Below are 15,991 nucleotides of genomic sequence, written 5' to 3'. Positions count from 1 at the left end.
ATCCTGTATGCTCCTTTCAATAATTAGTGAAGGAAGTTCTTTTTGGACAATTCCAATGATTTTTCCTAGATCTTTTTTCTCCTCCTAACTGGGATATCTCTATGCCTTTACTTCTTGAAAGTTTAATATTCCTCAGCTTCCTTGATATTAGATTATCAGATTTCCCACATCAAAAGTATCTTTTGCTACCACCTGCAGTCCTGACCACAAGGAAAATATTGCAAAGCTCCTTTTTCTTTTCTTTCTATACCTTTATTAACTTACAGAAATCATGGATATAACTGCCACCTCACAGCCAAGACTCCCAAGTCTGTCCTGAAAACTACCTCATGTTTTAGTCTACTGTTTCTACAGAATTCTCTTTTTATGTCTCATTCACACTGGAAGAGCAATATTATCAACCCAAAACCACTATTATGCCACAAGCCAGATTAGCTTCCTATGTGCATTTTGAAATTACGATTATCAATTTTTCCGAGTCTTCGTAATATTCCAAAGCCTTAGAAATCATGGAATGATTTTTATATCAAATTGCTCAATTCTAATGATAAACAGACCTGCAGACTGGTCTGAATTTCAGTATTTGACTATCAAAGAACGACTTTCCTGATAATCTTCAGCTCTTTAAATGTGCACTTCTAACAAGCCTAATACCATATTATTTGAGATAAAATTGCTCTCGAGATAGTAAAAAACAAACAAACAAAAAACCCACCACTAACACACTGAAGAATTTCAGGAGTTCTCTGCCAATGAGGAGTTCTGAATTATGTAGGACGAATAGGCTGTAGCGGAGCATTCTATCTTCTCACTCAGAATCAACTGTCATCCCTTAAAGCGCTGTTAACTCTGGAAACTATTCTGTAACCTAGTAGAACAAGCCCAAACCGGTGATGACTACAAGTCCCATGATGCAGAGCAGAAGCCCGGGCCAATGCTGGCCGCAGTGCCTCCCGGGAGTTGTAGTCTTCTCATCACCTGTTGGGCAAACTAGGGACCGTAGTCTCCATTTCTCAAAAGTTAATTTATAAAAATAAAGCTGTGGAAAAGAAGGCAAAATTCTTACCACAAAACTAGTTTCAACCTAGGTGCCAAAGACCCCTAGCCCCACAACTCCCGCCTGCGCCTCTGGGGGCCGGCGCACTTTGGCGTGACGTCACTTCCTGGAGCGGCGGCCCCGCCCAGCCCCGCCCTCCACCTAGCCGGGATCCTGCGCCCTGTGGCCCGGGCGGAGGCGGGCAGAGGCAGGGAGCAGCTGTTTTCTGGAAGGGGGGTCACGTGAGGCCTCTCGGTGTGGTGGGTGGAGACGGAAAGCTGCGGTTAAGGAGGGTCGGATTTAACCGTCCCAGGGAAGCGCGCCCGAGCTGGATCGCAGAGCGGACTAAGGTAGGGACCGGGCAGCGGGCGCTGTCCTGGGCGCTCGTGCAGTGACACCTGCGCCCCGCGGTTGGCTGGCGGCGGGCCGGCTCCCCAGGAGGGTGGGCGTACGCCGCAGGAGCTCCAGGCCAACCTCAGGCCACCGCCAACTCCACCCGGCGTCTGGGAGGCGCTGGCTGCGCACCGGACGGCGGAGGCGGGACCGTCTTGGGGCCCCAAGGAGGTCCGGGAGCTGTGAGTCTTGCCATCCACCGAGCCGAAGACCCTTGGCCTGATCAGACACCGACCAGACACTCCTGGGGTCGAGCTAAGCCCGGGCTTCTGCACTTCGCTCTCGCCACCGACTTCTCTCGCCCACCGTGTTGCTCAGGCTCGGGACACTTTACCTGCCCTTGGTTTTCCAGAGTAGCACTGAGATGTTCGTCCTCAGAGCATGTGGATGCCAAGGCAAAAGTGGAGACACTCTTAATGAGCCCAGTACGTTTTTCTAACGTTTGGGTAGCGCTCACGTCTTTACAAGGTAAATGGCTGTATTTGTCTGAGCGCCCCCCACGCCAGCCCTGCGGCCTCAGGTATTCATTCGAATGGCTGGAGGCGGGGCGACCTTACAGGCGGTGAGGAGGTTGAGATTTCAGACTTTTATTTACTTCTTTTTGGGGAGGCCATCTGGCGGAACCGAGGAGCGGTGAATCAGCAGCTCAAGTTTCCTGAATCTTTGATGATGGGGAAGGTAGCCCAGAGCCACGTGCTGGGTTAAAAATTTTATTTCAGCATCTGTCAGAGTCTGAGCGGCTTGTTTCCTACCTTTCTCACCAGTAGGGTTGCGTAGATGTAATTGGATAGGCAGACCTCTTGTTATGTGCCATTTCCCTGGTCTGTAGTTATCTCCATTTCTTAGTTTATTAGTTAACAACTTAGTGGTAAAGCTTTTTTCTTCGTATCAGTACGAAATTATTCTGAGGCAAGATAAACTCGTCCTTTTGACAACAGAGCTTACCGAGTATGAGTTTTGAAGATTTGTTACATACCTGCACTTTATGGCGTAGCAGTATTAGTGATGATCTAGAAACTGAAGAATATTTAAACTTTTGTTCATTTAATCTTTTTGGACATAAGTTTAATGTTCTTTGGGGTTTATCTGACTAATGTAATTTGACTAAGTTTTTTTTTAAATCCATTTGATCCTGGGTTTAATAAATCGTTGCTTTAAGAACTGTTATTATTTATCTTACAAGGTGTCTAAGCTTCTGGCTCACTATCATTACTCAGCGTAATTGTTCAGTTTCACTAATTAAATCAGAAGGAAATATGAATAATTCTTCTCCCTTTCTTTCCTTCCCTTTACCCTTCCCTCCCTGTACTGTATTTAGTAGTGTCAGGATCGTAAGCAGAGAATAAAGTTTCTGGACGGTCTTTATCACTTTTCCTCTTTGCAACTCATATAGATGAGATCAGGTTACAATGGTCGTTATAGAAATCCATCACGAAGAAATAAAGTGGGTAAAAAAGGATCAAGGTCAAGAAAAAGGGTGCGAATACTTCTGCTCTCCTTACCTTAAAAACGGGAGTTCTTAGAGATGACATTTTGGGATTAAAGGAAGAGGTTTGGGGCGTGTTTTCATTCCAAATAAAGTAATAGAGTGTCACGAAATTAAAAGAAATGGATATGAGCATTTTGGGTTTTTTTGGATAATGCTCCCGATTAAAGACTAATCTTTCTATATGTTCTTCTCATTTTTAGGTAGTGAATTCCTAAGAAGAAAATAATGGATTGCATATTACTAGTTCTCTAATTGTTTGAACTCAGAAGTGTGCAGGTTTGTTGCAAAAGCCAAAAGAAGATGGCAACTCCTTATGTCCCAGTTCCTATGCCAATAGGGAACTCTGCTTCCAGTTTTGCAACCAACAGAAACCAAAGAAGTTCTTCTTTTGGGAGTATCTCAACAAGCTCAAACTCTTCCAAAGGCCAGTTAGAAGACTCAAATATGGGTAATTTTAAACAGACAAGTGTACCTGATCAAATGGAAAGCACTTCCTCTGTCTGTAGCAGTCCCCTCATTAGGACTAAATTTACAGGTGCAGATTCTTCCATTGAGTATTCTGCTAGACCAAGAGAAAGTGAAGAACAAAATCCTGAAACAGTGAATTTGGAAGATAGACCTTCTACACCTATTATCCTGGGTTATGAGGTGATGGAAGAAAGAGCTAAATTTACTGTGAGTATTGACTTCTGCGGTACATCAGTAGAAGATGAAAAATTGATTAACCTGTGTTCTAAACTTGTGTTAAGTGATGTTAGCCTATACTTGTAATTTCTTGAACATAAAATTCAAATGGTCATGCCGTAGTGAACTTTTGCTTTACTTGAACAAATTTTCACAAACCAGTCACAGCTGTGAAACTAGTACACAAATCAAGAACAGACCATTACAACAGCCCAAAAGCCTCCCCCCATGCTCTCTGTCAGTCAATACCCACTCTCCTATTAGCCTAGATTAATTTTGCCTATTTTTGTACTTTATGTAAGTGGAATTATGGAGTATGTACTCTTGGGTATGGTCTCTTCAGCAGTACGTTTGTAAGATTCATCCTTGATTTTGCATGTAATCGTAGGCAGCTCATTTTTATTACTGATGCTGTTCCTTTATGTGAGTATACTACAGTTTATCCATTCTACTGTTAAGGAGCGTTTAGATAATTTCCAGTTTGGGAGTCTTACAAATACTACTGCTGTGAACCTTTTAGTACTTGTCACTCAGTAAACACATGAACTCATTTCTTTTTGATAGCTCCCTAGGAGTAAAATTGTTGGATCATCTGCTCAGCTATAGAAGATACTGATGAACAATGTACCAGAGTGGTTGTACTAAGTTACACTCCTTTAAGTAGTGTATGAGAGTTCCAGTTACTCCACATCTTCCCCACATGTGGTATTTTTCTGTCTTTTTCATTTTAGCTATTCTAGTAGGTAGAATGATACCATATTGTGGTTTTAATTTGCATTTAAGACTTTTTTTGGGGCCATTTGGATATTCTCTTCTGAAGTGTCTGTTTGAGACCTTTGTTCATTTTTCTTTTAGAAAGCCTTTTCCACTTTGATTTGTAGTTTTCTATGCATTTTGGGCATAAGTCCTTTTTCAGAACGTGTATTGTGACTATCATCTCTCACTCTGTGGTTTGCCTTTGTTAATGGTGCATTTGATAAACAAGAGTTCTTAGTTTTAATATAGTCCAGTATATTAAATTTCTTTTATGCTTAGCACTTTTTAAAATCTGCCTCAGGCTTCCCTGGTGGCTCAGTGATTAGGAAAACGCCTGCCAATGCTGGGGACACGGGTTCGAGCCTTGGTACAGGAAGATCCCACATGCCGCAGAACAACTAAACCCGTGCGCCACAACTACTGAGCCTGTGAGCCACAACTACTGAAGCCTGTGCACCTAGAGCCCGTGCTCCGCAAAAAGAGAAGCCACCGCAATGAGAAGCCCATACACCGCAACGAAGAGTAGCCCCCACTCGCCACAACTAGGGAAAGCCCACACAAGCAGCGAAGACCCAACACAGCCAAAAATAAATAAATAAAATAAATAAATTTATTAAAAATAAATAAAATAAAATCTGCCTCCTCTTAGGTTAAAAATATGTTGTCCTATGTTTTCTTCTAAAAGCTTTATTGTTGAACCTTTTACAGTTAGTTCTGTAAACCATCTGGAATTGCTTTTTTGTCCGTGGTGTGAGGTCAGGGTCAAGACACATTTTTTTTCTCCCTAAAGTCAAATTTTTACTGAAAAGACAACTCTTTCTCCTCTGCATTTACTCTGTTGCCTATGTCATAAGTCAGGTGACCATAAATGTATGGGTCTGATTCTGTGTTCCATTTTTCCCTGCTTTACCAATTCCACACTGTCTTGATTACTAAAGCCTGATGATAGTCTTGACATCTGGTAACTTAATTACTCTAGCTTTGCTGTTCCTCTTCAGGATTGTCTTGGCCCTTTGCATTGGGATTGTATTGAATCTATCTAGGGAGAACTGATATATTTACAGTACTAAGTCTTTGAATCTATGAACCTAAGCCATTTATTTAAGTCTTTAACATTCTTTTAATAATATTTTGTAGTTTTCAGGGCAGATATCTTACATCTTTTGGTAAGATTTATTTCTGGGTATGGATGTCGTTTGAGGTTCTTGACATAATGTTTTCTATTTGTTCTTTGCTAGTTTATATATTTTGGTCTCATATGTTGTTATATATTTATGCATCCAGTGACCTTGCTAAATTAAATTCATTTATAAACTTGTTCTTTCAAACTGTTAGTTTGTTTTTTCTCTTGGATTTTCTTGAAGTAATGATTTCCTATTTATTTCAACATTTCATGCTGTAAATTTATGATAGTATGGAAGGACCGCCAAAAAACAAGTACTGAAATAATTTATGAAGAGGCAGTCTTTAGAGTTCAAATATTGTAAGACTGATGATATGATGGGAAATCTGCATGGACCTGACTTTTTTGCGAGTGATTTTTTGGAAATTATAATAAATTGGTGGCTCGTTTCCTTACATTGACCTACCTTCCATACGAAGGAAGGAGCATTCATTGAGGTGACATGTGTGAAAAGTTCATAGGCAAATTGAAGGCAGTGATATATAAATATAAACTCTTTCAAGACAATACAGAGGAAGAAATAAGTGGCAAATATGAAATTAGTCATGAGTAGTTTATTTGACATTTTTGGAGTACCTGTTATGTGCCAGGCCCTCTTCCAGGTAATGTTGGGACAGCAACTCGACTGAGTGAATGAAAGATAGATAAGTTTTTTTTTTTTTAATGCTAGTATGTCACATGGTGATAAGTGCTATAGGGAGGAATAAAAGAGGGGAAGGAAATGGAGAGTTTCTTGAAACTGGAGATGCAATTTAAATAGCGTTGTCAGTCATGGCCTCACAGAAAAGATGTTAGTACTAAAATGTTAGCATGGGAATATCTGGGGGGAAAGCTTTCCAGACAGGTGGCATAACTGCCAAGACCCTTGTGGCTGACAGGAGAATAAGTGATGGGAAGAGATGTACGAACTGAGGTAACAAGTAAAGGCAGGTGAGTGTGACACCCGGATCAAGTAGAGTACCTAGCCTTTATAAGGCCTTTAGATTTTACTCTGCATGAGATGGGAATCTTGAAAATGTTTTAAAAGGAAAAGTCAGATGATCTGACTTAATTTTTTTAAAGGCTCACATGAGCCTTTAAAATTGGCTGCTGAATTGAGATTAGATTTTTGTGGGGGAAGATTAGAGGCAGGAGGCAGCTAGGTTCCTGCAGTAATCCGTGGGAGACATGATGGTGCCATGGACCACGTGGTGGAAGAGGTCCTAAGAAGTGATCAGATTCTGGATATATTTTGAAGGTAGAGCCTTGGGACGTGGTAGATGGAGAAATCAAAGGTGATCCCGAAGTTTTTGGTCCAAACAATGTGAAGAATAGAGTTGCCATTTAACTAGATGGCAAATTTTGAGGGGAAGATCAGGATTTGTTTTGGGAAGTGCTAGGTTTGAGATGTTTGTTAGACATCAAAATGGAGATGTCAGGTATGTGTTTGTGCATGTGAATGTGTACACACATATATGTATTTTATATCTCTCTATATATATTCGGTATTGTGTTTAGGGTAGAAGTCTAAGCTGGAGTTACAAGCTTGGGAGTCTTAGGTTTGTAAAATAATTTTACCTTGGTATATTTCTTTAAATTGATCTCTTAACTGAAGAAAGTATTAGGACAAACTGGCAAGATCTTATATAGAGAGTGTCAAGCCTTTGAAAAGTGATTAAAAACAAAAAGTGACTAGGAGGGGTGGTGAGTTGGATCGGGAAAGAGTCATGAGGTGGACTTCTTTGGTAATGTTTTGTTTCTTGCTCTTGGTACTAGTTACATGGTGTGTGTACTCTGTGAAAATTCATTAAGTTATATACTTAAGATTTTGGCACTTTTCTGTATGTATCTTATGATTAGTGTATGCATCTACATTTGTTGTTGTTTACTTAAAACAGGGAGTACATAACAAGATAGACAGTACAAAGTAGTATATACTAAGTTTCAAATAAAGAGTAAAGACAATAACTACTATTAGAACATAGAGGAGGCAATGATCCATACTGTCCATAAAGTTTTCATTGAAAGCACTACTTAAACAAGTAGAAAAGTAGGAGAGCTTTCTAGAAAAGATAAAATGAAAACCTCTTTGTTTTTCCTAGAGAAACAGGAGTGTTTAGGGACCACTGCAAAGAGTGGCTGTTAGAAAAGGGCTCATTTTTTAAAACAGGAAAATAAAGTTGGCATGTATTATGTATAGATAAACCTAATTATCATATGAAGTTGACTTGTATCATGCATCAGTTATTCATAGTCAAAAGTTTTGAAGTCAATTTAAATTAGTAACTCCTAAAAAGAATGTTTTCTTTGTATCCCCTTCGTGACTATTTTACATCAGGGCTGTCTGGAGACAGGGTATCCAAATAATTTTCTTCCTCACCTTTAAATGTAATAAAGATAAATTACTTATGTTTTACTTCAAAACAAAGGGATTCATCCTTACCCTTGCTGACTCCCTTCAAAGCTGAAAAAGAAGTCTGTAAGGGAGAAAAATCAAATGATAAGGATGATCTACAGTCCCTAAATAATGAATTGTCTCTAGATCATCCAATAGGATTATGATGAGTCATATTTGTAATTTAATACTTCCTAGTAGCCATGTTAAGAAAAAGTAAAAAGAAACTGGTGAAATTATATTTAGTAATGTATTTTGTTTAACCTAATATACTTAAAATATAATTTCAACATGTAACCAGTATATAATCATTTGAATGACATATTTTTACATCTTTTTTCATACTAAGTCTTTGAAATCTGGTCTGTATTACACTCACAGTACATGTCAATTTGGACTAGTCACATTTTGAGTGTTCTATAGCCACATGTGGTTAGAGTGGAGCTCTAGAGCTACAATTGAAAGTTACTGCACAGCAGACTTTAAGAAAAAAAGTTACTCTTTTTAAGAGAGTTTCACTCATTCGATAGATAGTTACTGAGTACTTTTCATATGTCATGTATATAGTTTAGCTCAAAACACTGTACCGAAAACTACCAGATGTTTCTCTGAGATTCTGTTATAAGTAGTACTTCCAAAATTATACTTATGAAAAATAGGATCTAGCTTTTTCTTATATGCTTTTTAAAATATTGACTTGCTTCAACCAAGTTTTTCTGTTCAATAGCCTAGATAATTGTACATAATTATATAAACTTTAATATGGGTATTTTTTACCTTGTATTTCAGCTTTGAAGATTAAAACATCATCTAATTTATTTGAAAACTTTGCTTGGCAGTTACTGAATTTAAAAATTAAGTTGACTGTATAAGACAAGATTTTTCAAAGTTTTTTCAAGCATGATTGATTCTTTTATTCATTTTAGAATATATTAGCATAAAATATATTTTGAAGGCTGATAAGTTTATTTATTATTAGTGTTCAGCAAAAAAGCATTTTGCCTCAAATATGTCAGTCATGTTTCTTAAGAAAAAATCTTGCTTTTGGTACCTACATTAGATTATTTGAACATTTGATGGTCTTTATTTCTGATATTTTTTACATATTGTTATGATCTGGGTTGTCAAATAAAAGTTTTTAAATTATTTGGTTTGAATTTTTAAGTATTTTTACATAAATACATTTTAAAACTCTCTGTTTCTCCTCTATCTGCATAGGTATATAAAATACTAGTAAAGAAGAGTCCAGAAGAAAGCTGGGTAGTTTTTAGAAGATACACTGACTTCTCTAGGCTTAATGATAAAGTAAGTACTTTAATAAATCTAAAACTGACTTTTCAGTTTTCAATTATTATCTGTTCCTGGAGTTCTGTTATATTTGTGTTTTTTCTTCCTTGTTAATTATTTGAGCGAAGTCAAGTCTTCGCTATTTCCAAACAAAATTGACTGTTTCATTTAACTGTAATAGTTCAAAGTCCCATCCCTACGCATAACTTCCTTTTATTGGAAACAGAAAATTATTTTTAATATTAAAAATGTGAAAACCTTAAAATTGGCAACAGAGTTATAAGTGATTATTTATATAATCTTGTGAGTTTGAAAAGATGTATATGTATAATAAGACCCCCTAAATCATATGACTACAAAAGAACAAGAAAGAAAAATTTAGCACATTGTGTTAGGTTTCTATTGCTGTATAACAAATTATCACAAACTGTGGCTTAAAACTTACCTGTTCATTATCTAGAGATTTGGAGTGCTCAGCTGGGTTTGCTGCTTAAGATCAAACAAGGTCAAAATCAAGCTGTTGGCTTGACTGGCCTCTTACCTGGAGGGTCTGGAAAAGGATCAGCTTCCAGTGTCATTCTGGTTGTTGGCAGAGTTTGGTTTCTCGTGGTTGTGAGACCAAGGTCCCTGTTTCCTTGCTAGTTGTCAGCCAAAAGTTGTTCTTGGCTCATAAAGACTGTTCTTCAGCCCTTGCACATGGCCCTTCCATCTTCAAAGTCAGGAAGAGATGGTCAAGTCCTTCTTGTGCTTTGAATATCTCTGACTTTGTCTTCTGTCACCAGCCAGGAAGAAACTTTTACCCTTATAGAACTCATGTGATAAGGTTAGGCGCACCTAGATAATTTTCCTATCTTAAGGTCAACTGAGTAGTAACCTTAATTGCATCTACAGAATCTTTTCCTGTGTAAAAACAAAACACAGAGGCAACACCAAGGGCAAAGGTCATAGGGCCATCTAGAATTCTGCCCACTGCACGTGTGAAATAGACAAAGACGATAATAATAAACCTCAGTATATTAAGTACCCTTAAAAATAAGTAACAAAAAAAAATAGAAAATTCAGCAAATGATATGAATGGGGTAATCCACAGAAGAAATATAAATGACCAATAAATTACTATCACAAGTACTCCAAGAAAAGAAAATTAAACAGTTTTTCACCTGTCAAGTTGACAGACTTTAAATGGTATTATCCATTGTTGGAAACATGAGTCTTCCTAGAGGACACCCTAAAACTGAGCATAATTTTGACACAATCACATTTCTGGGATTTATCCTATATAATAAATTATGGATATGAGCAAGATTTAGCCCTAAGGATACTTATCATGATGCTTTATGTATTGTTGTTTTCTTTGTTCATGTTTTATTTTGTTTTTAATAGTTAAAAAATTAGAACCAACCTAAATTTCCAACACTAGGGAATTCATTGAGTTAATTGCAGTAAGAGTTCAGTAGAAAAACAGCAGCTGAGGCGTTCACAGAGCTGGAGAGAAATCAGGTGGGGCAGGTGGGGGTAATTGGTATTTAAGAAACCAAGAGAAAGAGCGTTTTTCCAAAAGAAGCAAGTGATTTATGATACTTCTGAGAGGCCAAGTAAGCTGAACTTGGATAACAAATTATTCCCTAATTTTGACACATGTTTAGTAGAGGAAACTTTACTGGTCCTATTCTTTCCCATCTGCCACCTCCCCCCACCTTCTTCCTGGACACTCAGAACTTCTCAAGTTGGTATATTCTTAAAATGTTTGGTGGTGGGAAACTCCATTTATGTGACTTTGCAACTGCCCAGATGCCAAAAAGTTTCTACCATTTCTGAAAACCTCAGTTTGAATGAAAAGATAAAATATAAAATGCTAAACTATTTTAGCCTTAATTAAGGTATTGTTAAGATGACTTTTTGCAACATGTCAAAATACTTAAAAGTATTATTTCTAATATATTTCTACCATTATATGTAAATTTTATTTTCTGTTTCTGAGTTCTTCTTATATTCACGATTTTAAAACCTGTAATTCTTTACTTCTGTTTATTTTTTTTAATGATTAAACAAACAAGAAGACCAAAGTAATTGATGAGGTTACCAGATACTAAAGTGGAATTCTTAGCTTTCTTATGAAATTGTTATAATTTTTATTCATACAGTTTCTAATAGTTTCAATTTTGAGCTATTTCATCCTTTATGCCTTCTTATTTTTCTTTTCAGGACTCAACTGTTATTTAGTGTTTACGTCCCTTGGTCTCTCTAGATTCATCTTTATTGCCAAAATATTCATCTTAGGCAAGCTGAGATTTAGATAGCTCTTAAGCTTTTGAAGAAAGATGTTAGTAGAAGTTTAATTTAAATCTAGTAAATATCTCCTTGATACTCTGAGTTGGGCACTTAAAATTGATGTGTCTGTGTCAGTCTTCTAGGTACCAGAAAGAGCTCCACCCATCACCTGATTTTACTGGCAAGAATCAAAAATGTGTGTCAAGCACCAGCAGCCACACAGTTTAAATGGTAGTTATTATTTCTGTAATTGTTAAAAATAAAATAACATCTTAGGATCTTTCATTTTATAAAACCAATCATGAAGTATTTGTGAAATGAGAGTTCAGCACTGTGCTAGGAATTTGGTATTATATAGAAACTATATAGATCTGATTCTAACGTTGAAGAGTTTATGTTTTCCATTTATCTATACTAGGAGGAAAAAAATAGTCAATTGACAATATGAAAATTATTTAACATAGTTAAAATAACACTGTTTAGGAAGAAAATTTTCTATAGAACGCTAGTCTTTTTTTTATTCCTCTTTTTTTAATCTCCTGGGTTATAATCTGGCTTCAGCTTCTCTAGGAGTTTTTAAGAGCCTCTTCTGGGAAAGTCAGAGGGCAAAGTCATGAGCAAGATCTGGAACACATAGAGCTTTTCAGAGTTGAGGCATCTGGCAGGGTTGTAGGGCAGGCTGGTGATGAATAATTTGCAGAAATATGGCCATGAGAGTAGGGTTTTCTCTATATTCTACTTAAAAGCTTGCTATTTTCTACTTCCAGGTTGCAGAGTAGGTCAAAGCTGAGTATTTCTGTGAGGTAAAATGATTATTCTCAGTTGGTTCCACACAGCAGAGCATAGGCAAGGAGCAGAACCATTATCAGCTCACTGTCAAGACAAGCCAAGCTCATATGAAAATCTGGGCTAAGCTCAGCCAAGTATTTGATCCTCTCATTAAAAAGAAATTCAGTGGTAATCCTCAACATGTCTGTCTCTTGGGTCACACTGTCCTGAACTGTCCTGAACTGATTGACATCAGGCAGTTCATAAGTAGTGTCCTAAGTTTGCCTTTTACTGTCTTTCTGGGGATTTTTTTCACTTTTTTCCTTTGTTGGACTTTATTTCCTTTATCTCATGTCTTCTTTCTTGAATTACTCTTTCCTTTTAGTAGAACTAATCCCCTAGTAGCTTCTTGAGGAAGATTACATGGGAAGTGATGTCTTTCAGACCCCACATGTCTCTAAATATTCTCATGCGGTTTTCATACTTGATTGAAATGTGGGCTAGGTATAGAATTATAGATTGGAATTTTTTTTTTCAGAATTTTGAAGACATTAAGCTATTTTCATCTCGCTTTTAGTGTTGAGTATTACCCTTGAGAAGCCCAAAGGTATTCTTGCTCCTGATCATTTGTATGTCACCTGCTTTTTTCTTCTTTGGAAGTCTGTTGAATCTTCTCTGTGTAATTAATCTGAAATTTCACAGTGACTTTTTGTAAAGTTCTTTTCTTCTATTATCTTGTACACTCTGTGGGCAACCCATGTGGTTCAGATCAGAAAAATGCTTTTGCACTGCTTTATTAATGAATTGCTCCCTTCTGTGTTGTCAGTTCCCTCTTTCTGTAACCTTTCTTGTAAAACAGGCATTTGGGCTTGTTCCAGATCTTTTCCTCCCCTTTCTTTAGTACCTTTTTCTTTTTTGCTATTTTGAAGGAGATTTCCTTATTTCTTTCTAAAACAACCTTTTTGTTCTCTGAATGTCCCTGTTTTTGGTCATTTTATTCTTATTTCTTGAATGTAGTATCTTAATCCATTGAGTGTATTAGTGATTGTTTTTATTTGTATTTTTATTATTTTATGGTTTTTTTCTCCTTGTGTTGTCTGTGTTCTCTGATTTACTTTTTTTCTGTTTGTCTTTGTCTTCCATGTTAAGTAATAGTGTGTAGTAATTCTTTCTGGTTGTCTAGTCATGATTAAAAGTTGGGTACTAAAAGCTGATTGGAATCTCTTACTCCATGGGTGAGGCTTATGTTGACTTTAAGACTCACTGTGTAATGGGGAAGGTGGGCTGTGTTGGAGAACTTCTGATGTCAGGATCTTAAGGTCTTTCCTGTCGGATTGATCAGACTCTCCAGAGAAGTGTTTTCCAATCTGCTGCCTTGTGCTGCCAGTTTGTGAGCAATTTGAGGTCTCTGTAAGTATAAACCTGGTATAAATTTTTCTGCACTTTGGGTTTTCTTCACTCTCCTGAGTCAATTGCTACTCTCCTCTCTACTTTTTGGTTTCCAGTATGTTGTTTTATGGTTTTTTTTTCCTCTTCACTATAGTTTTAGCAGGGCTGCAGAAAGAGAGAATTAGATGAGTGTACTCAGTTCTCCAACTTAATCCAAAAATTCTGTGCGTTACTTTTTTAAAGGCTTTTTATGGAAACATCAAATGCCTATTATGATGTCATTTCACAGGAAATCTATTAATGTTTAATTTAATGAAATATAAAAACTAGCCTTGGGCTTCCCTGGTGGCGCAGTGGTTGAGAGTCCGCCTGCCGATGCAGGGGACATGGGTTCGTGCTCCGGTCTGGGAAGATCCCACATGCCGTGGAGCGGCTGGGCCCGTGAGCCATGGCCACTGAGCCTGCGCGTCCAGAGCCTGTGCTCTGCAACTGGAGAGGCCACAACAGTGAGAGGCCCACGTACCGCAAAAAAAAAACCAAAAAAACAAAAAAAACTAGCCTTTACTAAAGTTATTTCAAGCTAATGTATAGTTCCCAAATTGTCCTTTGTTCAAAATAAAGTTATTGAGTAAGCACTCATAATATAAACACTTTGTGAGGGCTCAATTGTGGAACAACTCACTCTTTTCTGAGGATTATTTTTTTTAGGGGAAAAAAAACCTAACCATGCATGTGGACATGTGTGACATTTAAATTTTAAAGCTTGAAATTAATAAAAAAGACTATTTTTATTTTCTCCTTATGGCTTTTATTACTTGCATTGCATACACAGTAAACGACCAGACTCCAAGGCCAAAATTATCTGTTTACATCTTGAAATCAAATCAGGGTTTTCAGGATAGAAATATAGACAGAATTTTTGTTTTATATTTTTATTTCGCATTTTACCCTGTGAATTTTCTCTTTTGCTAGTCTTTTTTCTTACATTGTGATATTTTGTCTTATATATAAGTATAGAAATTTGAACAGTACATGATTTCATCTCATTCATTTATTGAACATAGATTGTTGGCTGCTTGTAATGTAGCAGGCATTATGCTGAACGTTGGGGGTGCAACTATGAATAAGACAGTCATTGCAATGTAAAATGATTCTAAGTCTTAGCTGTACTTTGGACTTCCCTGGAAAACTTTTTAAAATTACAATGCCCAGGCCATATCCCAACTAATTAAATGCAAATATATCAGAGATAGGACACAGTCATTAATACAAGATCCTCATTAATTATCCTCAGAAAAGGGAGCTGTTCTACAATAGAGCCCTCACAAAGTGTGTTATGAGTTCTTACTCAAAGTTCCTTGGGTGATTCCAACGTGCAACCAAGGTTTAGAAGACTGGTCTGGTAGAAGAGTCCAAAATTAAATAAACGTTACTTAATTTACATAGTGATAAATGTCATTTAAAAAACAGATTAATGATTTGAGAATGTGTGGCAGATTGTCTTTTCTAAAAATGTATGCAGCAATACTCTCAGTCCCATATGCTCTTCCAGAATCTTGCCACTGACTGTCAAGAAGTAGAATCTGTTTCCTCTCCCCCTTGAACGTGGGTGAGCTTGTGACTGATCTAACCAATAGAGGACAGTGGAACCGATGCTGTGGGATGATGAGGCTAGATCATAAGAAGCATACAACTTCATCCTGGCTTTCTCTCTTGGGATGCTCCCCTTTGAAACCCAGACTTTATGCTGTGAGAAAGTCCAAGATACATGGAGAGGCCATGTTACGCTTGTGACAGACAGCCCCAGCTAATGTCTCAGCCAACAAGCAGCATGATCCAGTATAAATATGTGGGAACGAACTTCAGTGGCTTCCAGTTCCCAGCTTCAAGTTTCCAGCTGAGGTTCTAACTCATTGTGACAAAACAACCCATCCTCACCATTCCCTGTACGAATTACCAGCCCACAGAGTCCATGGCCTAATAAATGGTTATTTTACACCACTGAGTTTTGAGGTAACTTGTTATCCAGTTATAGTCACTTGATCAGAGTGTATAAAGGGAAATCTAACCTAGCTTAAAAGGTGGAAAAGTCTTTCCTAAGAAAGTAAAATTTAAGCCAAATATGCAAAATTGATCATAAGCTAAACTGTAAAAGCTAAGACTACAAACATCTTAGGAAAAAACGTGGAAGAAAATTTTTGTAACCTTGGAGTGAGCAACGATTTCTTAGATAGTATCTAAAAAAGCATAAACCATAAAAGAGAAGTGGATGAATTAGGTAACATTAAATTTTTTTTAATGTGCTCTGTTAAGACGGTTAACATGAAAAATCAAGCCACAGTCTGGGAGAATATATTTGTC

General features: G+C 37.3%; 1 protein-coding gene across 3 annotated transcripts in view; it reads left to right on the top strand.

Moving 5' to 3' along the window:
- Positions 1–1,217: 1,217 nt before the first annotated feature.
- The window catches only part of SNX16 (sorting nexin 16), a 36,266-nt gene continuing 21,492 nt past the window's right edge, over positions 1,218–15,991 (top strand). The window contains exons 1-4 of one of the 3 annotated variants that reach the window (XM_060127415.1): positions 1,218–1,386; positions 3,119–3,366; positions 3,454–3,593; positions 9,134–9,220. In XM_060127415.1, the coding sequence (XP_059983398.1) occupies positions 3,219–3,366; positions 3,454–3,593; positions 9,134–9,220 (375 nt within the window). In that variant the 5' untranslated portion in view covers positions 1,218–1,386; positions 3,119–3,218. Of the gene's footprint in view, positions 1,387–1,423; positions 1,898–3,118; positions 3,594–9,133; positions 9,221–15,991 lie in introns of those variants that run through there. The other 2 variants (XM_060127413.1, XM_060127414.1) reach the window with 2 other exon arrangements.

This window comes from Lagenorhynchus albirostris, chromosome 17 (genome assembly GCF_949774975.1).
Source record: "Lagenorhynchus albirostris chromosome 17, mLagAlb1.1, whole genome shotgun sequence".
Taxonomy (NCBI): domain Eukaryota; kingdom Metazoa; phylum Chordata; class Mammalia; order Artiodactyla; family Delphinidae; genus Lagenorhynchus; species Lagenorhynchus albirostris.
The sequence above is the reverse complement of the archived record's forward strand: the minus strand, read 5'-3'. Positions and strand labels throughout refer to the sequence as shown.